The sequence below is a fragment of the Haliotis asinina genome, chromosome 13 (assembly GCF_037392515.1).
Source record: "Haliotis asinina isolate JCU_RB_2024 chromosome 13, JCU_Hal_asi_v2, whole genome shotgun sequence".
Taxonomy (NCBI): Eukaryota; Metazoa; Mollusca; class Gastropoda; order Lepetellida; family Haliotidae; genus Haliotis; species Haliotis asinina.
Window position 1 is genome coordinate 53,358,167 of NC_090292.1, and position 23,438 is coordinate 53,381,604.

Genomic DNA, 23,438 nt, shown 5'->3' on the forward strand with positions numbered 1-23,438 from the left:
TGAAGTCATGTAAGTTGAAAGTTGCCACAGCTGTTTAACGATGACTCTCTGCAAGATAAAGGAGACCAAACGTTTACTTCGACACATCCGTAAGTTCGACACAGCCAGACGCACGGATACACTACTGGTCCAGGAAATAGCTAATCTCTTCACAACCGTCGTGTTACTCCTATTTTAAGAGATATTCAATAATCATATTTCACCGAGCTGTGTACCTTTTGTTTGTGACGTACAACTTGCCTCAAGCCAAAACTAAAACATAGCATAAATCGATGATAGTATCTCGAAACACAAGTAGGCTGAAGGCGAGTGACAACACCGCAGTTACGAGCCCAGTATCTTGTGGCGGTCATTCGAGACGGTAAGTTTGCGATTGTCAAGATAGTTTTCATCGTAGATAGTACAGTTGACGTCTCGATCAATATATTGCGTGCAATTTGGACAAATCTATTCCGATTTTACGTTCTTCTAAGTCATTGAATCTTAGCTGTTGAGGGTATAGTTGTGTATATGTGTTATGAGCCATAAACGCATAGTGCTCACATGAAAACCTGAGCTGTTCATCTGAACGTTGAAAGAAACGGTACAGACTCATGTTGATTGTATTTGATTAATATATAATTTAGATCATTGTGAAAAATGGTGTACCACGTTTTGTCATTGCACAATCACAAGCAAAATCGATCAACACTGTGATAAAATGTACGCCTGTCACAATACATTCAAATACAGTATAATGTAAACACCGTTACTGGTACTTGTTAGCACTAATAAAAATCCAACAATTCTGTTTTTTCTTTTTTATCTAGCCTTGGATACATTCGCCAGAGGTAATGTGATTGGAAATTGTTGTTTGTCGTGACTCGTTACAAATAACTACGATCTTCATATTATGATGTCGTTATGTACACAAATCTACCCAAAAACACATTATTTTAGAATCTATTGGAGGACATGAACAGACAGTTGATAGCGCACTTGTATTTTGAGAAAGATCTGCAATAAATGTGTACTTACTAACAATTCATACACTGTTCGTTTCCTGAAGTTCTGCTACAATTTTGCAGTTGAAAACGTAAAACATATACAGTTTAAAGACGTTTTGTCATAACTGTTTACGGAATTTCCAGGACTCTGTGCCGCTGAAATTCCCACTCTCGCCTCTCCCAGACAATACCTGTGTCAGGTTAACGCTCTTTTCCATATCCCGCCTGATACTCGCTATCTATCTTCTTTCCTTCTGTTTCCTTTCCTTCAGGCGATGATGGCAAACAAGATCTACTGATTGTATATGTTGACGCATGTACACACATCCTACTGCCAAGCAGTGATACCGAGTGCAGTATTGGTTGTAATACTGGTTGTACTAGTAAGCAGTGGCGCTGAGTGCAGTATTGGTTGTGTTACTGGTTGCACTGTTAAGTTGTACTACTGAGTGTAGTATTGTTTGCATTACTTGTTGTAATAGTAGGCTGTAATACTGAGTGCAGTATTAGTTGTATTATTGGTTGTACTAATAAGTTGCAGTATTACTTGTACTAGTAGGATGCTGTATTGCTGGTTGGATGTAGCATTGGCTGTAGTTGTAGGCTGCAGTATTGGTCGTTCTAGTTGGTTGCAACATTATTTGTACTAACTGGATGCAGTATTAGTTGAACAAGAACGCTGCACAATTGTTTATACTAGTTGGATGCAATAGTGGTTGTTCTAGTAGGCTGCAGTTTAGGTGTACAAGTAGGTTGCAGTATTGGTTGTTCTAGTAGGCTGCAGTTTAGATGTACAAGTAGGTTGCAGTTTTGGTTGTTCTAGTAGGCTGCGGTTTAGGTGTACAAGTAGGTTGCAGTATTGGTTGTTCTAGTAGGCTGCAGTTTAGGTGTACAAGTAGGTTGCAGTATTGGTTGCACGAGTAGCTGTAGTATTAGTTGTACTAGTAGAAAGCATTATTGGTTCTACTAGTAGGCTGTGGTATGTTGCATTATTGGTTGTACTAATAGGATGCAGCATTGCATTCTAATAACAGAATGCACCATTGGTTGTAATATTAGTATGCGTTATTGGTAGGATGCAGTATTATTTGTACTAGTAGATTTCAGTATTGAATATGCTAGTGGGAAGTTATATTGGTTGTACTAGTTGGTTGCAATATTGGTTGTACCACTAGCAGGGTCCAGTACTGGTTGTTCTAGTAGGCTGCAGTATTGGTATACTTGTATGTTGCAGTATTGGTTGTACTATTTAAATGCAGTGTTGGTTGTTCAAATGGTTGTACTATTGGTTGTAGTTATGTTGTACTAAAAGGATATGCAGTTGGTTGTACTTGTAGTATGTAGTATCTGTGGTGTCGGTGGCCGTAGGAGGTTGTGCTTTTGCTTTTAGTGTCGGTTTGCTATTTGTTGTGCAATGTGTTGTACCAGTAGGCAATTTAATGTTGTAGAATGGGTTGTAATAATGATCTATCACACACTGACCCCAATTATTAGAAGTCGGTGTTATCCCCCTAAGCGGATTATATTTGGAAGCAACTTTTTATATTTTTTATGTCATACGAGTAAACAATCACAACAGAGGGATTGGTCAAGAGATATACACAGCTTCGGGAGCACATCTATTTTCTGATTATATAATGACTCAGTTGAAGTTGTCTATCCGGCTGGTTCGTTTGTGTCACAATCGACCTAAACTTTCAGATATTACTACATCTGGTGTTCTCACGCTTTGTTTTGATTTATCTCGGGAGAGTAACGTGGCGCTAAATAATCTGATCTATAAACCTATTGTTGTCATTGTTGCCAATCTTCACGCAGTTTGTCTGTGTTGTTTGCAAAGGGTGTGATACACTATGTTGTAAAAGGGTCGGGGGTGGAGGTGGGGGTAGGGGGGTGTCGACATCTGGAATATGCAGACATACTTCTCTTTCTGCACTCCCTCTCCCTTACCTGTCTCTAATCCTGGGGAAGTTGCTGGAGTCCATCAAGACTTCACGCTGAAAGTCCTGGTTCGAGTCCCCACATGGGCACATTATTAGTAATATTGTAAGGGGCGCCAGGAACCCTCTTTGCCGGATCCGATGTTGATCGGCAAATCCAAGTCACATGATCACCGTCAGGTGCGATACAGGCAGCGCGTTAGAGGCGAGGAAACGAGAATGAAGGGTTGTTTTATGGCAACTCTTCATCAGACTTGAAAAACAAAAGCAAAGTGTTTTTGAAAAGAGCTTTCTAGAGCATACTGTAATGGATAGACAGAGAGTATACCTGTCAGCCCAGTGTGAAATGAGCGGGTTTGACAACTCACGTGTACCCGACCTTTCAAAAAGGCCCGCGCTCGGTGTTGTTAAACATCTGTAAAGCAAAGCACTGAATATTATTCAGCCCTATCCGGACTTGGAAGTTGATTTTTCAATGCTATGTAATGTCTATTTTTTTCTGCTAACGTGATGACAAATAAAACACTTTTAACCGTGTAACATAATGCATTCAGTTTTGGTTTTACTATAAGACTGTATTCACAGCGTACGGTTTTAAAACCAAATGGTTCATAATACATATGAATAGTAACTTCTCTATGTCATTTAGAAAACTGTTTAGTCATGTACCAGTCTGAGAACATACACCTGAGTCTTTGTTGGGAAAGAGTCGGAAGAAATCTGTAAGACATTTTATCGACAAGAAACGTGTTTCATGTTTACAATAGTCACTCCTAACAAAACAATGTTTAGAAATTTAGACGTTGGAAATATTAATACCCTTCCAGCTCATTTTCAACCCGTGTTTGCTCATACAAAACGATGATACAGACGTTTTATGACAACTTAAATTTAGGATTCTACTCCTAAATTATCAGGGTAAATGCGAAAACATCTAATTACGGTTAGACAGGTACATAACATCATCACATTCAAGGCAACGTGTTCAGACTGAAAACCGTAACTTCACAAAGTGTAAACGAAGACGACACGCATGACTGACTAGTCAATGCAAGCGATAGGCCTGTGCATAATAGGGAAGAGTGAAGCAATGTTCAAGATTTTTTCCTGGGAGACCGTAGAGCCAAATACAGAGATTGATGGTAACGATGTTCTTTCTTCACTCGGAGATATTTTATCAAGTTAGTTATATGACCCTCAATTTAAAAAAATACGACGCCCGACAGAGAGGCGTAGTCTGCCTCATAGCAGGTCAGGACTAGAGAGAGAATATAGGGGTACTCGAGCATAACCTGCTGGCAGACTGTCCCCTCCCCCCTCACAGCTGGATGGAACACCATGTGCCATGTATTATGTCGTCAGATTGATCAGTACAGCACTGAGGTTTACGATATATAGCAAAACAGTTTAGGATGGGACGTGTTCCTATGCTGTACGTCGAGAAGGGTATTGCATTCACTCATTTACCTCCTCCTTCTCAACGTCAACTCAAGACTTCAAGCGTGACTTAGCACAGGGTGTGTTGTGCCAATATGTTCTCGATGTGTACACAGGAGAGGCTTTGTACACAAGAGACTGAATGTTATCATAAATTATTCACTTAGATATGCCCACCTTTTCTGTATACAGTTTGAAAATATTAACACTGGAAAATCGGACAAAGTTTAAACAATATTCCATAACGGTATGTGTTATTGAAAACTGGAAATTCATAGACAACTGACCACGTTCCTCAATATTTAAACGAGCATCGGACTTAATCCGCGACCTGTATCTCTAAAACTAACAGAGCCAAGGTGCAATGCATGTATCTGTCTTTACTTCTGTTTGTAGTTCACGCTGGCCAAAACATGTAAGTGCCACGTATACCTTCTTGGCATACTCACGACTGGCCATCGATGCCTTGACATAATCTCAAGTTCACAATAAAAACGTTATCGTAGGTTTTATCTGTAAACCCGATTTCCTGGGATAGGTGGAACAGGTATATAATACGGGTGACAGTCACAAATCAGTGGGTGGCTGTCGTGTAAGCTCACTCAGGTAAGAACCTTTACTTTCTTCTACTTTGACGAATCTGAACCAAGGCAAGATTTATTAACTGTAATCTGTTGTTTGATAATTAACTATATGTTCCGACCTTTCTAGTCCGATGTCATGCATGCCATTGATTCTCCATTGCAAGTTATTGGATACCCTCGGCGTGTCGTTTTGGAACAGTACAATAAGATCTGTTGCTTCAACGTTTACGTTTCAGTCACAAACTATCACACAACAACACTGTGCTTTCATTCGAAAGACCCCATGCATGTGCATGGAACACGAGCATTTTCTGTATTTTGCATTTTGTGTCTGCGACACGTGGGATGCACGGACAATACAGCCATATAGCATACTGTGAAATTTCATTGTCCCTACTTGACACTAATTCAGAACATATGCTTTGGAATTTGGTGGTGCTTAAAGGTCACATGCAACCAAAAGATCAAACATAATTAAAACACAATTATCACTTATTCATGACATCTAATATACATGGCTTCTTGGTAAAAAACAAATAAACAAAATTGTAAGGGTACAATCGCGATTCAAAAGTGCAATATTTTGTACTTCCCTCGAAACGAAGCCCTCGGGAGACCGAACCCAGTCATAGCGGGTGGCTGTGCACTCAAGGGTAACGACGACCTCCGATTGGCTGGTTCATTTGCTGATACGCTGAGGGCTCGTGTGTACAGAAAGATGATCTGTTTGATGGGCCTTTTATAAGTATGGCTAGTCACAAGAAAGTAAGATTCTTTGTGGATAACAACTTCTATTATTGTGCTTGATGCATCGTTTCAGTATGGGTTCATATACCGCTAGGATAAACCCCGAAACGTCGTGCCTTTGAAGAATCAAATCAACAAGCTTGTTTATGTAACGAGAAGATTATTTACTAGTTTGTGTACACAACCAAGATTAGACTACTGCTCACGACCTCAGACTCCGAGTATGCATACTGTTTCAAGCTCCGCGAACCTATTCACTGCGCATGCGTTATGGGAGCAGCGCAGCACAGCTGTTGAAACCAGTTTCCCCCCAGCGCTGGGGGGAATTGTAGTGAATCGTTTGAACTCAGATTTCGCGGGCTTTTTTTCATCGCGTTTTTTTCAACTTTATAGACTGAATTGGCACTTTTCATAATTTGTTTCGGTAAGTGCATACCTAAAGATATCAGAATCTGCAAAGTTGTGTTTTACGTTGCATGTGACCTTTAATAAACGTTTACTGGTACACAATAGTACAAAATGCTACATATCAATACAGTGTGCGTTCATAAACCAAATGGTTTATCATGTCGTCAAATTGGTATCACTTTGGATCTCAATCACCTCATTGTTAGCCGACTGGTACGGAAGCACATGCAAACTGGAGACGTCAAAGACCAACCCAGACCTGGATGTCCAAGAAAAACATTGTTCGTTATGACAGGGCCTTAATTCGCTTAGCCAGACCCAATCAAATGACCAATGCTGAAGACCCCTATGGATATTGGCATGTGGACAAACAGGTTAAGAGCTGCAGGGTTGCGTGCACGTAGACCAGTCAGATCGTGTTCCTCACGGACAGACACATGCAAGGACGCCTCGCGTGGTGCAGGTTAAGGCAAAACCACAATCTCAAATACTGGCACAGAGTCCATTGGTCTTACTCCTGCATGTCTCTGATGGCGACAGTCATGCAATAAAGATTATAACTCGGAACTGATTGACCAACGGTCCCCTTTTGGAGGTGGCTTAGCGACGGTGTGGGGTTGTGTGTCCTACGACTGCAAGCTGGACCTCATCACAATACCGGGACTGTCAAACGGCCAACAGCCACATCTTGGATGGTGCCGTAGTACCCCATTTTGGCAATCACACACTTGCCAGTCGCCCCCATTATGGGCGGCTAGTGAGAGCCAGTGATCGGTTTATTCCCGTTTCGTGGACCTTTGAAGTCGCGTAAAAACAAAAAGCAAGTCGACCCACATGCATCAGTGACTGGTAACATAAGGATTAGAATGTTGTGACAGTCACCTGGGTTATACTGGAACTTGAAGTGGAAAGAAACGAAATAGAGATTCACTTAGATTCATTTATTATGACATATGAACATGATCACGGCAATAAACATACAACAAGGTGTTACAATATACAATATATATTACAGGAAATATGATGGACATTTTTTTCTTAAACTGTAATTATAACAAGTGCGAAGCTACGTCTGCATTTTATATTATAAAAAAAAATAATAAGAGAAAACATATTATATTATATGACACCTAGCTCCTATAAAGAAATTATTATGGACAAATTTTCATTTTAACTTTAACAAAGGAGAGGCTGTGTCTGCATATTTTTGGGCCGGCATGGTTCCCCTTGCAAGACGTTCCCTCAGGTTACTCAGACGAGAGTTGATATTGGAATATCTTGCCCTTTTCCTTGGGGGTTTCTGGCCACCTCTATACTGAATCATTTAAATTTCGTTTAGCTTTTGCTCATCATAAAGAAACTTCACCATCTCAAACAGATTTGGGCTTTGACATTAAGTTTCGTCATCTTGAATGTGGATGAACTGCAGCAGGCTCTTCACGAGGAGTGGCAGAGACTCACAGTGATTAGGATCTGATGTCTCATTTCACGCATGAGAATTCGTGTTGAAAATATGATTCGTAAGAGAGGTGGATACTCCCGAAACTGACTAAACAGTTTCCAGAGATAGCCCTGATGACAACAAGCATATTGAACGTGAACTTTTGACATTGCAGATATCAGCATGGACCGGACAATGATACTTTTCAGACTTCATGAAATTACTACAATCAAATTGTCGTTTTGTCGCTTATTCATACAACACCAATATACTGTGATTCTAAATAGTGGCTGGTCAAATATTTTCGAACCATGTACAGAAAAGATGGGTTTATCTAAGTGAATAATCTATGATAACAATCAGTTTCTTGTGTTCAGAGCATCTCCTGTGTACACATCGAGAACATATTGCCAAAACACACCCTGTGCTAAGTCGCGCTTGAAGTCTTGAGTTGACGTTGAGAAGGAGGAGGTAAATGAGTCAATGCAATACCCTTCTCGACGTACAGCATAGGAACACGTCCCATCCTAAACTGTTTTGCTGTATGTCTTAAACCTCAGTGCTGTACTGATCAATCTGACGATATCATACATGACACGTGGTGTTCCATCCAACTGTGAGAGGTGAGAGGGGACAGTCTGCCAGCAAGTCATACGCGAGTACCCTTGTATTCTCTCCCTAGTCCTGACCTATGAAGCAAACTACGCCGGGCACGGTAATTTTTCAATGGAGGGTCATATAACTAACTTCATAAAATATATCCGATGGAAGGATGAACATCGTAAACACGAATCTGTGTGTCTGGTTGTACGGTCTCCAAGGAAAAGTTCTTGAAAATTGCTTCACTCCCCTCAGTTATGTATACGCCTATCGCTTGCATTGACTAGTCATTCGTGCGTGTCGTCTTCATTGAGTAATCGTTTCCACTTTGTGAAGCTATGGTTTTCAGTTTGGACATGTTGATGATGCCCTGTACAAATCTAATCGTAATTAGACATTTTCATTTCTACACTGATAATTTGCGAGTACAATCTTGAATTTAAGATGACGTAAGACGTCGGTATCGTCGTGCTGTATGAACAAACAAACACAGGTTACGCATGTTTGGCATACGAGTCATTTTTTTTCAACACTTACACGCAAATGACACGATTTCATGTATAAATGATGGCAACGGTTGACATGGACCATTCATGACTAGTATAACATCAAAATCCATATGAACTGACTTTTTTTCAAACCGTCTTTATTCTTTATTTCATTGAAACATTTCAGGGCTAAAGTGAAAAAAACTCAGGTCGACTTTAGCCTAGAAGTACGGAAGCACGGGAAGTGTACAGTTTTTTGTTTTTGTCTTTTTTTTCAAAATAAGAAACATAATGGAACTCAAACATATATGTGGCGATTTCTTTCAGTCCAGTCACCTCACCATAATGGTTTTAGCAGACTTATGTCATCACTTAGACTTGTAGGGTCCATGATATCCAAAGCACGATGAAACGTGTGTCACCTATGGTAACAGTAATGAAAACAGTCAACAGCACACAAAAAAAAACACTGACAGCAATCAAACTTCAAGCGTCGTGACAACAACTTTCATCACTTCAAATGGCAGAATACAGCTTGCAGTCATAAACAATTTTCGCTATTTATCGGTGTGTGGTCAATGAATGTCAAGATCATATAGAACATGGTTTTGACAAGGGGAGATAATCTAGTAAATCCTAAAATATACACTGTCCCAACATGTTCCGTCGTCGCCAGTTTAGGTAAAGGGATAATGTACCTCTTGTGAATACAGCCAATAATAACTCCCTTGCCTCATTACACTGTCAAGCAAACCTGCATTGGCGCGTATGGAAATAGTTAAGCGTGACTATTGAAAACATGAAACATTTTGTTCGAGCTAAAATATCTTACAGTATTCTTCTGACTCTTTCCCAACAAATGTAACTGTATGCTCTCAGAACGGTACATGACTAAACAGTTTTCTTAATGACATAGAGAAGTTACTATTCATGTGTATCATGAACCACTTGGTTTATAACCGTACGCTCTGAATACAGTCTTATAGTAAAACCAAAACCTGATACATCATGTTACACGGTTAAAACTGTTCTGTTTGTCATCACGTTAACAGAAAAAAAACTAGACATTACATGGCATTGAAACATCATTTTTCCCAGTCGGAGCAGAGCTGAATAATATTCAATGATTTTCCTTATAAATGGTTAACGAAACTCGTACTCTCCGCTGAGCGAGGGCGTTTTGGAAGAACGGGACACGTGAGTTGTCAAACGTGCTCATTTCACACTGGGATGACAGGTACTCTCTGTCGATAGATTCACAACGGTATGCAATACAAAGCTCTATTTGAAAACACTTTGGTTTTGTTTTTTCAAATCTGATGAAGGGTTTCCTACATGGTTACCTTAAAACCACTTTTCATTCTTCTTTCCTCGCTTGTAACGCGTTGTGTGCTTGACTTGGTGACGGTGGTCACGTGACTTGGATCGGCCAGTCAACAGCCGGCAAAAGAGGTTTCCTAGCGCCCCTTGTAACACTATAAATATGAGAAGCCTATTTCTGCTATATTTCTGCTATATTACTGGAATATTCCTGAGATCGGCTGAAACTTGCATTTCTCCTTCTCTTTCTCTCACAACCACACGCACCCACTCACGCACCCACACGCGCATTCGTGCGGCAAAATGCAAAATGGTAGAAATGTGATGGCGCCGTGTGTTAGTGTGTGGACCGAAGTGTTTTGTGTTACAGGCGATTAAACAACGCCATCATGTACAGCGTGAGGAGATACTTCACTTTGTTCATCTCGCTCTGCAGCGCCATCATCTTCATCATCATCATGATCATGACACAGTCACGTGAGTACAGCACTGACCAATCCAGACACTTACATGTAATCACAGTGTTACCACAGGTGAACCATCCGCAATGGAATCTGTCAAATATGGACTCCTTGTAAACCTGTTTTCTCCATAATTCGGCCTACTCTCTGAGACCTAATGACAATTCCTACGGTAACGGACAAAAGCTCTCTAATCCGGACAGCTTTACAATGTGGACAAATGAGTCGGTCTCAGGTCTGTACGAAATAGACAGATGCGTCTGTACCATATTAATATTGCTAAGTTTGTTTGGACAATAAGTCTGACGAAAACGTCACAAACGTAAACCGAATAAACCGTAAACCGTAAACCGTAAACCGTATACGTCCCAGAAAGGTAGTGTAGTCTGCATAGCGCTTTGGGTCTTTTGTTTGTTGGGTTGAGAATAATGGCTTCATTGGTAATGCGCCAGAATGTATGCTGATAGCACTACAGATTTTACCACTTTAGTATTCATAGAACTTCTTGATGAGAGTAGTTTTTCAGTCTGATTTGAAACATCATGACTTGATGCTTTTCAACACTTCTAGAAGTAAATTCCAGAGTAGAAAATCGTCTGTAGCTGGAGTATAAAAGTCGTGTAATCCCGCTACGAAAGTCATATCACCCCGCTACGTCTCGGTGACGACGCGAGAAGTGAGAAAAGCGTGCATCGAGAAGCCATTAGTAACGTGCGGTGAATTGAGGTCAAACGATCAGCAGCAACATGGCAGCAATGAAACGTGTTGTGTTGCGTGTTGTTTTGTTTTGATCTAGTGAAAACATTCAGCTAGATAAATCCGTTATCACGTCCTATCGAGGGAAATACGGGGTTTTATCAGTCCCGAGCCGGAGCCGGAGCCGGAGGCGAGGGGAATACAGCCTTACGAGGGACTGATAAAACCCCATATTTCCCTTGACACGATGTGATAACATATATTAGTCATCACTTACAGACAATACAGAGAAACTGGGTTTCGGAGCTTCTGTTTGGGCTGTATTGCTTTATCAGTTCACAGACGTAAGTGTTGCTCTACCGTAAAGACATGGACGATATATCTAAATCTTAAGAAAATAATTAGTTCAAATATATATATTAAAATCTAAAAGGTTCAGTGATTGTATATAATGTTAATCACGTAGGAAATCATGTATTCCCTGTAATTATTTGTTTTATATGACTTATTCTCCTTTTGTATATATTTCTATTCCTGTACATAGTTTGTTTCACTTCATGCATGTAAGGATTGCATATAGGAGAGGGTTTCACTAAGTTGGGATAACTTGTACACAATCCACTCTCTGGAATAAATATGTTTAAAATAATAAAAAAAATAAATAAAGAATATCTAAATTTAATTTAATATTTAGTGTTGGTGCTTTGAATCCAACCCTGGATTGAAAAGGCATCCAGTGAACGTGAGTGTAAGAGTCACTACGCATGCTGCTCTGCTCTGTCGGTGTTGACGTCTTGAAATGGATTCCTCTGATATTCCAGACAAAAAACGATTTCAATAGTTTAGCATAGGGAATATAGGGAGCTATGGAACAGAGAACCACGAGACCCCCAAGATTCTTCACTATATGTCCGACAGGAACAATTTCTTGGTCAAAAGAAAGATGTGACTCTTTCACTTTGTTAACATGGCTCATATTGGCAAGCTGAGAATAGCCAACTGTTCCTATATTAGTTTTGTTGGGTTTGGCTAAAGGTCACAAAATTTGTGACAGTAAGAATGTCTCTGCTGCCAGATGAGAGAATATCAAGAGGGCGCCTCGGTATTCCTGGTATTCCACTTCACTCGCAGTTACATTGTAGTTGATACACGCTCAAACTCAAAACAAATTCTTTCAGTTTTAGAATGAAAGTAATCACTGAAATTAGACGCTGAGTCAGAATCTCTATCTGTATCTGTGAGAAGAGGGTAAATGACGATGCAGAGCACTCCATGCACACTGTACTGTTCATCCTACTTTGGTTTTGGGCTTTATGTTATGAATGAGTTTCTTACGTATAAAGTTCCAGGTCATTACTCAGCAACAAGTTTTTCAAAAGATTTCGCCCATCTGCACGAATCGATTATTGGGAATGTTTTCCGTCATGGTGGTGATGAGGACGATATCCACCTAACGAAAGATGGTCTTGACCTGTTTCTGAAGAGCAAGGACGACGTCAAGATCGGAGAAAGGAATAAGCAGGATTTCACATGTGAGTTGCAATCCACAAATGTGACATTTAATTCTGACATTTATTTCATTCTGCTAGACAGTTTGAATGCTACAATACAGTCGGCGACTGTAGTCTATTAGAAATGATCTTTTATGGCATTGTGTCATCCAATGCTGTGTTCCTCATGAGATATCGCTTGTGTGAGATCATATATATCTCCTAGGGGATATCGCTTTGACAAGCTGCATGGGAAGTCTGTCTTCCATATACACTTGTTTGATGTGTTTGACTGTGGTAATCTCCTACTGTGGTCCTCCTGCCCTAACTATCGTTACATCCTACTCATGTCCTCTTGCAATAACTGTCATACAATTCTCCTGTTGTCCTCTTGCAATAAATGTCGTAACGTACTACAGATATCGCTTTGACAAGCTGCATGGAGAAGTCTGTCTTCCATATACACTAGTTTGATGTGTTTGACTGTGGTAACACCCCTGCCCTAACTGTCATAACATCCTATTGCCGTCCTGCAAAAACTGTCTTAAGATAGCATTGTTGTCCTCCTGCCCTAACTGTCATAACCTCCTACTGTTGTCCTCGTGCAATAACTGTCATAACATCCTACTGTTTCCCTCTTTCAGTAGCCGTGGACAGTTCCCTGGCTGAAGCTCTGTCCAGGAAAGTCCGCCTGGCCTGTTTTATCACCACCAGGGAGAAGAATATGGAGACAAAGTTGAAGGCCGTCAACGAGACGTGGGGCAGGAGATGTGACAAGATGTTGTACGTCATGACCACCAACAAAACAGGGCCCGACATATTGGGTGTGAACATTACCGACGCCCATGGAACCCTGACTGAGAAAATCGTCCATGCTTTCACACACATGTACACAACATCGCTGGACCAGTATGACTGGTTCCTAAAGGCGGATGATGACACGTATGTCATTGTGGAAAATCTTAAGTTTCTTTTGGCACATCTCAACTCCAGCAAACCCGTGTACGTCGGAGACCATTTTGCACCATTCTCACCTAATGGGTACATGGGTGGTGGAGCAGGATATGCTGTCAGTAGGGAGGCACTGCGTCGGTTGGTGGAGCAGGGCTACAGGGTACCAGGCAGATGTCGTCACGCAGGCGGAAGTGAAGACATCGAGACAGGGCGATGTATGTACAAGGTGGTAGTTTCCACCTATCTGTCACTAGACAAGTACAACAGATCAACCTTCCATGCTGCAGCTCCGGAAACTTTCCAAGTTGGTCAGCCCAACTTTGTTTCGAGCTTTTCCGCCCATAAATACCATTCGGTAAGCTGATGTCCCTGTTCTTGTGTTTCTCTGATCAATTTAGTTTGGCGTTGCCCTTCCATCCTCCGCCTGGCTTCGTTTCACCAGCGCATACGGTCGATGGTCTTTTCCCAGGCCTTTGTCGGATCGAAAACATTTGTTAGTGTAAATAAATTCAGAGAACATTTTCTGTATACCCCAAAGGTGGAACAATTGCGATTGCATATTTGGTTACTAAACGTATCTTATATTCAATAAATATAAACATATCACGCATATGGATTGGCACAAAAAGCCAGCAAATCATGTAAGGCCGCTCCTCAAATATAACCCATACAATCAGTTTAACTAAGCAGTTAATTTCAAACAAAGTGCAGAACCAGATGTTTCCACAAAGGCATAAAATGCATATTAAAAAGAAAACGTCTTCAAAATTACATCAAATGGTTCATAGTAATTGCATACATAACAGTTTAAAATAACTTGAATTTATTTGAAAGAAGAAAGTATTAATGAATAGAGTCACGAATAAGCTGATTAATTAAGTTTGATTACCTTGAGGAATTGAATTCAAAGCCACTAGTGTAGAAATATATATATGATTTTAGTCATAACATGGGCAAGAAAAGCAGTAATGTAGAGACCACACGTGCAGTTCGGATTATCTGAAATATGCCCGTCAAAACACTGAGCGTTCAAGTTACTAAAGACCAGTATGAGAGGAGCTTGGAGTGTTTGACAAAATCTGGACCCAAAGACATTATCAAAGAAAACATGTCCTTGTTTGGTCTAACATCTCGTTTTGGACAAATTTACTATTTGTGAGTTAACTATTTCGGTTGGTAGTCCCTGTTCTCCTCGGCCGTATCAAAACGTCAGTCCGAATGTCATAGGAACCATGGCTACATTCAGTCTCGCTCACTTTATCTGAAACCTTGCGTGAAGAAAGAATTGGGTTTTCTTTTCGCCTTTTTATTTCACTGAGTCAGATAATGTATTATATCCAGGACGGTTCCATATTTTTCTTCAATAATACTGGAAATTGTTGGGGCATTGGGCAGTCATGGGCGAAGCTTCGTCTGTTTTAGACATTTTTGTAGTTAGATATAAGGGCATTTGCACTGTGTTACATAGGTGATCCTGAATCTTTGTCTACAGGTGGTGGGGTTGTCACACCGAAAACCCTGGTTCCGCGCATGGGTATAAAGTGTGAAAGCCATTTCTGATATTGCTGGAGTATTGCTAAAATCAATCCTGGGTAAGGCAAACAGAAACTGGGATTACTGATGGCCCAGCTGATTTGGATGCCTTGCCTTTGTTCTATCAAATTGTTAGGCCCACCGCATAAGAAACCAAATATGTAGCACGCAGTTGCATTGTTGAGTAATTTGTGTTCTGTACACAGGGTCCTGAATGCTGCTCACAGTTGACTATAAGCTTCCACTATGTGACGCCAGAGCTGATGAGGACACTGGATATGTTTTTGTATCAGATCACTGTGTTTGGTCGGACCGTCAAATACGAAGAACTCAGGGATCTGTTCCGAGAAGAGACGTTCCAGATCCCCCAGAAACGTCGACGTCGGCCCTACCCAGGGGAGACAATCGAGGAATACTACAGGAATGCCACGGAATGGAGAATGAAGAATACAACCATTTATATTCCAGACAAGAAATCAAAGTTGAAATAGTGTCCCTAATGAAACATAACCTTTTCAGCAGTATGTGAAGTGAAGCTGATTACTTGTATGAAGGCCATCGGCCATTATCTTACTTTACACATAGATATAGGCTCCTGACTGGCTGAGCGCTCCTCTGTTATTTTCAGTGTATTCCGCTTACAAGCGTGTAATATTTCTATGTAACCCACTGGGAATGCCGAACTCATTTGGGACTCTCATGGTAATTACTCTGTATCTCGATGAGCATTACCGATGTTCAGCGAATGCAAATCGATTGAAGGGAGATAACTCTAAATCTGTTTTTCTTCTGAACGAAATCTCGCGATGACTGCAAGAGCATTTGTACCAGGACTTTCAACAATTCACAACTAACTCTGAGACGTTTGGTAATATGAATACCTTGTTTACTGATCCATCGGGGCCCATTTATTTATGTACCCTCGATATTTGTTTATGTTTATTCAGCCCATTACCTCGTGACCAGTAAACAACATATAATATAAACACAGTATAAAACGTTTGCATCGGACATACATTACGTACAATGTACGAGGATTTTTTAATATATGTTATAGATTTCAAACATATCGCTCTCTTAAGATTAAGCTTTGATAAAAATATCAACATTATTTGTTTAATGTATCACTATACTTCGAATTCATTAGCTGACTACATGTGTGAATGTTAGCACTGTGGAGATACAATGTACATATATGGTAGATCACGCTTTGTTAAACCCCCACAGTATTTGCATGCAATCATCTGAGAATCCGTTAATGTTACACCTCCAGCCTCTCTTTAGTTATATACATCGGTATATCAGCACGTGTTCATGTGTCAGGCAGTGTTATGTGGTAGCGTCGCTTCCTACCACCGAAGTGCTTCCGAGGATATCACAAGAGGAGAAATACGAACCGGAGCCTTATTGAATCGGTATTTGGACAAAGTCGATATTTCCCATATATGTATATAGACTAAGGGAAAAAAATAAGGGATCACATGCAAGGATATGTGTTCCTTTCTTTTTTTCCAGATTTCTTCGCAAGCTTTAAGATAAAATAAAATAAAATAAAATAAAATAAAGCTTGTGCTTTCATGTGATCACGTATTTTTCCCTCAATCTGTACACATATTGGAAATATCGACTTTGTCCAAATACCAGATATGAACGATTGGTATTTAAGAAGAAATGTTAAGAAATGACTGCATCCAAAACCAATGCATATGATCAAAAGAAACATGTACCAATACAGATGAAACATTTCTTAAGGAGTGGAAATTTTCCCTTAATTTCTCTTCCTCATCTGTTTTCTCCTTGGCTTCATTATTTGGATTTTATCAACATTATAAATCCAATGTCGATACTTTGTTTAAATGGTATGTATGTAGTTGTTTTGATTAAATATTGTTGTTATATTGTTGTTGTGCCGTGATAGTGTTGTGGTGTAAGCAGTATAAAGCTAAACTCACCGCTACTCACCTAAATAGTTTGCGTCACTACACCTAAGTATGTCCAAACTCCAATGACAAATTACTGACTTGTATTTCGTACAAGGCCACAATCAGGAACGGATGATCAGACTCATTGTCTTTGACGACACAATAGTGTCCCATTTGTTGAGATCGATGTTCATGCTGCTGACCACTAGACTGCGTGGTCGAGACTTGATTTTTTACAGACCGCCGCTATATAGCTGGAATATTGCTGAAATCGTCGTTAACGAACAAACCGACCAACCAGCCGAGTTTTGGGAACATATAGGACATTCTCACTCAGTACCCAAATTGCGGTTACAAAAGTAACATTCAATGTCATTAAAACAAAGCCTACACAATCATTATTTATTTACAAGTACGCCAACAATACAATGACGATGAAATATAATACAGAGCTGTGTATGACGTCATTATGACGTAGCAATATATGACGTCACCCTTGACAGGTACAATGAAGGTGGACGATGAACATGACAAGAAAGGACCCGCCTCTCAAGGCCTTGTCTTACAAGGCACACATATAAATGGTGAACAGTTCGTGGTAAATGGAATGGTTAAGGATTATGTCAAGTGTATTAAATACGGAACGTTCGATTCATCACTTTCGAATCAAAATCTCAAACATTATTGATTCAAACCTCTTTATACATCATTTCTACAAATTAGTGTTTCTGTCTTCTTTCAAAATATATTCTATTGATCCAGCGCTATGTTGTTCTCATAAAACTAGAAGCACAGAACTGTTTCGGATTTCGTACGAAAACTCTCTCGAAAATAGAGTCGGTTTTACGATTTCAACCTCATAGGTGTTGTTCATTTGTCTGTTATAGTCATAATTAAAAACTTTAATGACTTCTTGAATTGTGTAATCTTGTTCAAACACCTTTTCGTAGTTAGGTAGTGGTACGAAACTCTTGAAAATCTTCGACTATTCAGTTTTGTAATCATCATAGTTTGTTCAGGGGCTTCAGTATTGCAGTCTCCTGCAGGATCCGCTTAATTCTTCTCATGTCGATTGTTGTCGACATCCGGTGGTGGCCCGACCTTCATTGTGGTCGACAGCGACTCTTCGTACGAGGGTGGCATTGGTGCTGCTGTCTGTCCCGCTGCTGCTGCTGCAAAAACACACATACACACAGAATTAGTGCTCACTGATGCTAAGACTGTCCCATCTTCCACCTGACACGTTCCAGCGGGGAACAACGTTATGGATACCCGGTACTATTTAGTCATGTTCCAAAGTATTAAGGAGCGATGGTGGGTCGCCCAGTAGTTGAACCGTTCTTTTATCATGCGACGATTCAAATGCCCTCATTTCTAGTGTCCTTGGCCAAGACGATGCTTGGATAGTGTTAAAAACAACGTAAAGCGTGGAGTCTCTTCGAGGTTCCGTGACATGAGTGACAAAATGAAGTTGTGTTACTTCAAAGATTATGTGATGTGATTGGTTCATTGCGTTCTATGTAATTATTCCATCTTTCCGAGCCTTGATACATTTTTTTCTTTTGTTTACTTTTCGCTTTGAACAGAATTTGGATGCGCCTTTTACGAGAACTAGATATGTGACAACATATGCCACCTTTCCTGTTATAGTAATTCTCAAGTCTATGTCATGATTGTCATGAAGTTGTCAAAATCAGACAATCGACTCTGTGCTTAGAAAATTTCTTGTAAACGCTAATATTTTAAAGAGTAAGTTAGTTTGACTTACACCCAAATGTTTACTTACCGTTACCGGCGTGAAGGTCGGGGTAGAAGGCTTGGTTGGGGTAGCCTTGACCTTGTGGATACCCCGCAACAGGTGCACCAGCATAGCCTTGAGGTGGGTAGGATGACATGTTCTGGTAGCTGTAAGGAGGTGGCATCATGCCACTAGAGGGCGCCGCTACACCACCAGGTGGCGTCGTCATCACACTTCCGGGTGGCATGTTGCTGACAGTAACAACTGTCTGCCCTGTTGAGGTGACCGAGACGTGACCACCAGACCATGGCTGGGTTGTCTTGGCAATGAGCCGGCGTTCAGACAGGTACTTGTTGTGATCCTTCACCAAGCAAGGCAGCCGACAGAAGTCCACCAACCACCCAACGCCCAACACTCCAAACGTGAAGAAGTAAAGCACGCCCCACCCGGGTCTGTTGAGGTAGAAATGATGAAGCCCCAGCCATCCGAAAGGGAACCACAGTATGTAGATATCATCCAAGTGCTTCCATTCCTTATCAACCTCCATGGCCTGGATGTCGTTTGCGCGTTTGACGAGGACGGGAATACGGAACCAGTCATATACCCATCCAACCCCAAACAGCCCCAGGGTGAAGGTGTATAATATCCCCCAAATGGGTCTGTCCAGGTAGTAGTGGTGAAGTCCGATGAGACCCAAGGGAGAGGCACCGAGGATGTAAGCCGTGCAGGTGCTCTTGAAGGGATCTGGCTCAGACGGACATTGGTTAGCTGCTCTTACGAGGGACGGCATGCGGAACAGATCAACCAGGAAGCCAATGCCACAGAGACCGAAAGTGAAGAGGTACAGAACTCCCTGCCCTGGCTTGCCCAGATAAAACAGATGAAAGCCTGAAAAAAGAGACATTTTTGTGAAGGAACGGTGTTGCATGCATTTTTGAAAGATGGTGATGTGGAAAAAGGAAAAGTGTTGCTGTACCCTTTCTATATTATTCATGTATAATTCCAAGATATTATGTGATATGGCTGGAGCAATGAATTTGTCACATGTATCTTAATGATATTTTTATATAAGTCAGTTGGAAGCTGACTAGTGAACTTTGTTTACTCAACTACTCTCAGCTCACAACCCAGTAGCTGTTCTGCGGTGTTTTTCCAACCCAACCTTGTCCGCTTCTACATTTATGTCATTTTACTGTCGGTGAGAAGCACAAGCCAAACAAGCCAAAATATTGATTACATAACAGTTTCGGTGCCTGTTGACTGGATTCCGTCCTATTGCGCAACTCAGTGCAATAACCAGTCCAGACTTTCTAGATTATATCATTTATACTGATACTTAAATATTAGTCAGTACGATCTGATATCTAAGCACTTGTACACTGCGACACTACATTCGTTCTAATCCTTGCAGACAAGTCGTACAGCGAGCTCTGACAAACGGAAACCTGAAAATCGTGGAAATCTCAAAACGAAGCTCTGCCGTTAGAACAGTCTGTGACGTGTCAGTTAAGGCCACGCTGCCTACACCTCGACATAAAACATACAAGTACGGAGTTACTAAAGATTATAAATTAAAACTCATTTTAAATACCATTTTCCTATGAAACAAAGAATTGGAATTCAGTGTAACCAGAGCTGTTTGTGATGTCTATTTTCACTTTCGAAAATTCGGATCGGCTTAAAAGTAGGTCATTTTCTGAACAGGTTAATGATACTTACGAAGAAGAAGTGTATCTCATTCAGAGAAGTAAATGCATATGTTTATGTTTCACAGTAACAAAACCCTGTTTCGAATGACAGTCTTAAGAACAGATACACCAAATTAATGTTCCAGTGTCATAGCCGCTTCATTCCCGGAAATTCCACAGGAGAAAGTCCCGCGGGTGAAAGGACGAATTGACATTTTACGTTATTTTACCATAAAGTTTAAATTGTGGGGGTAAATTTAAAAGGGGTCAGTTTGTCACGAATTTTATGCTACAGTCTAATCTCTCTCAGGCAGCTGACGACCCGTGAAGGTCTCGGGGTAGAATAGGCCTTCAGTAACCCATAATTGCCGTAAAAAGGCGACTTTGCTTGTCGTGGTTAGGCTCACTGACTTGGTTGACACATGTTATCGGTTCCCATCTGTGCAAGTCGATGCTCATGTTGTTGATCACTGTACTTTCTGGTCCAGACTCGAATGATTACAGACCGCCGCCATATAGCTGCAATATTGCTGACTGCGGCGTAAAACTAAACTCATTCACTCAGGTAGTTGACATTGGGAAACAAGTCGCGTGGTAATCATACATTTCTCATCTTATTTATTGTGGTTATTGCATCAATGAATGTTATCAGCAATTGGATATTAGTCATGAGGAAATAAATTATGAAATATAAGGGGTCTCAACATGAATGAAAAATACCCATGACGCATATGTAACTGTTCCTTTGTGTGAGTGAGTACTGATTTATGCCGCAATGCGGCAGCTGTTAGAAACGTTCTTGGTTTAAGAGAGACACTCGCGGTTGTGCATGGTGCACAACCGTCACTGGGTGTGGTAACGCAACACCAGGGCAAGAACATGGGACGTGTCTTGTTATCATGTCGCAATCGGTTTCACCGCTACTCGTGGTATTTGGTTTCGGGTGGACGCAAGACTGAGTCAATATGTTAACGTTCCCACGGCTCGCCAGAAGTACGTCAGGCATTCCACACGTAACACATATGCACCGCATGATTGTTCTCAGCTGGGTGATTTATTAGAATTTGTTGCGGTGTCTCCTATCTGGGAAGGTAAGTAGGTTATCTTGACATGTCACTTACTAGACACCGGATTGCATGACTCAACACACAGCGGATGGCCCGACAACAATGTTGTATATTGCTACATGACGTTGCCAAGCGCTTCGGGGGCATTTTGTACCAGGATTGTGCATACGGCAATATATATCTGCTGATGTATCGCGGGATCGTTGTAGGCCATTTCACAACACGTACTTGAACGACGTCATCGATGTATTTAGAAGATCCTAGAAGATCCCGGCTGGAAATGATCTTCACGCAGGCTGTATGTGTTGTCAGGTGTTGCTGCTCAAATTAAGCTGAGCAGTATTCCAGCTACGTCTGGAGGTAATCGAGTCTCAACCAGTGATCAACAGCATGGACACTGATGTGCCCAATTTGGATACGATGACATGCGTCCACAAAGTCATGGAGTCAACCATCCGATCCCATTAGTCGCCTCTTACGACAAGCATCGATCTGCGCAACTGGTAACATTCAGCAACCCATGTCCGTAAAAGGCGATTATGCAGAAGATGAATTTTAATCCGGATCTTCACTGATTACATTCCTCAGAGAAAAGCTGCGAGAATGGCTGGTGCTGCGGCAGGGAAGAGTGTCGGTACCCGTTCCGTCCCCGTTTCGTACCCGTTTTGCGAATTCCTGACATCATCTCACATGATTTTCACAGCCACTCTGCTCAGATGGGATCTATTTGTGAGAACAATCACACCTGGGAATTCTTTAGCACTGTCGTTCCATGTTGATTACTCTGTCACAATCGACAGATCATAGATACATTTACATGTTGAAATAAAACATCATCATAAAAAACATTATTTTCAAAACAAACATCACTACAGCTGTCACAGTTTTACATGCACGTGGAACGAAAGTCTCAGAGATTTATTACTAGTATATGAACAGAGGTTGTGGAGTAACGTTCGTTCGTCATGTCACAGACCCGGGTTCGAGTCCCCGCATAGGATCCATTTCAGATGTCCCAAACCGGGATTATGCAGGAATGTTGATAAAAACTGCGTAAGACCCAACTCACTCACTCCCTCACTCCCTCCCTCACTCACTCACTCACTCACTCACTCACTAAGGAAGTAAGGAATCTTACCGAAAAGTCCCATAGGAAACCAGAGAATGTAGGCGTCACACAGGTTCTTCTCCTGTACATCACGAGGGTCATCCCCTCTCCTGTTAGCCTCCTTTACCAGACAGGGCAGTCGAAACAGATCCACAACATATCCTACCCCTAATAACCCGAACGTGAAGAAGTATACTAGACCGAACCCAGTTCTCCGGAGGTAGAAGTGATGAGCTCCCAGCCAGCCAAGAACAAGCGCAAGGATGTAAGCTTCAACCAAGGATTTCTCGGGACTCTGAACAATATACGGGTGTGCCGGTTGTGGTGGGGCTTGACCCTTCATGTTTCAAAGATGAATGGAAATATCCCTTTAAAACAGTTTTGATGCTGTAAAATGTTTCTGTCGAGTTTCCACTTCCACCTGTCAACTGTCCCTGAGTCGGCCACCAAACTAAATGTCTCAACCTGTTCAAATCGTTGTTATAGGCTCGACCGTGTTATCAATAGAGTACAGTCTGACCTTCCCGGGCCGTCGATATATCCTTTAGCGATACTCGCGGTTCATCTTACGTAGGTCCAACTGTCACTGTGTAAACGTCTCGTGATCAGTCATGGGACTTTGCGCTTTGTTTGCGTGCTGTGCTCGTACAGTCCGACCCAGGTAAAAGTCAATAGTGTAAGATTCGCGAGGCTATGACGCTGAGATATATTTAGCTGTAAGATGCGTGTGTCACACCATGCTGATAATTTTACAGTATTTCCTCAAAATAGCTATCGGTATTTTATAAACTCTGGTTCGATCAAGTATTGGCGGTGAGGTAGCGTAGTGG

General features: G+C 41.2%; 2 protein-coding genes across 4 annotated transcripts; one reads left to right on the forward strand and one right to left on the reverse strand.

Moving 5' to 3' along the window:
* Nucleotides 1-348: 348 nt before the first annotated feature.
* Nucleotides 349-16,856, forward strand: LOC137259905 (glycoprotein-N-acetylgalactosamine 3-beta-galactosyltransferase 1-like). 3 transcript variants are annotated; one of them, XM_067797552.1, is made up of 5 exons: nucleotides 349-361; nucleotides 10,322-10,428; nucleotides 12,452-12,640; nucleotides 13,243-13,907; nucleotides 15,292-16,856. In XM_067797552.1, exons 2-5 carry the CDS (start codon nucleotides 10,341-10,343, stop codon nucleotides 15,574-15,576), a joined length of 1,227 nt encoding a protein of 408 aa, XP_067653653.1. In that variant the 5' UTR covers nucleotides 349-361; nucleotides 10,322-10,340; the 3' UTR covers nucleotides 15,577-16,856. The 3 variants fall into 3 exon arrangements, with proteins under 3 accessions (XP_067653653.1, XP_067653652.1, XP_067653654.1); XM_067797551.1 differs by lacking the exon at nucleotides 349-361 and adding an exon at nucleotides 814-830; XM_067797553.1 differs by lacking the exon at nucleotides 349-361 and adding an exon at nucleotides 814-830 and having other exon boundaries at nucleotides 12,458-12,640.
* A 539-nt stretch (nucleotides 16,857-17,395) lies between these two features.
* Nucleotides 17,396-23,143, reverse strand: LOC137259904 (uncharacterized). Its single transcript, XM_067797550.1, has 3 exons — nucleotides 22,639-23,143; nucleotides 18,794-19,633; nucleotides 17,396-18,179 (listed from the first exon to the last, which is right to left on the reverse strand). The coding sequence occupies exons 1-3, from the start codon at nucleotides 22,949-22,951 to the stop codon at nucleotides 18,061-18,063; spliced, it is 1,272 nt and encodes a 423-aa protein (XP_067653651.1). The 5' UTR covers nucleotides 22,952-23,143; the 3' UTR covers nucleotides 17,396-18,060.
* Nucleotides 23,144-23,438: the final 295 nt, after the last annotated feature.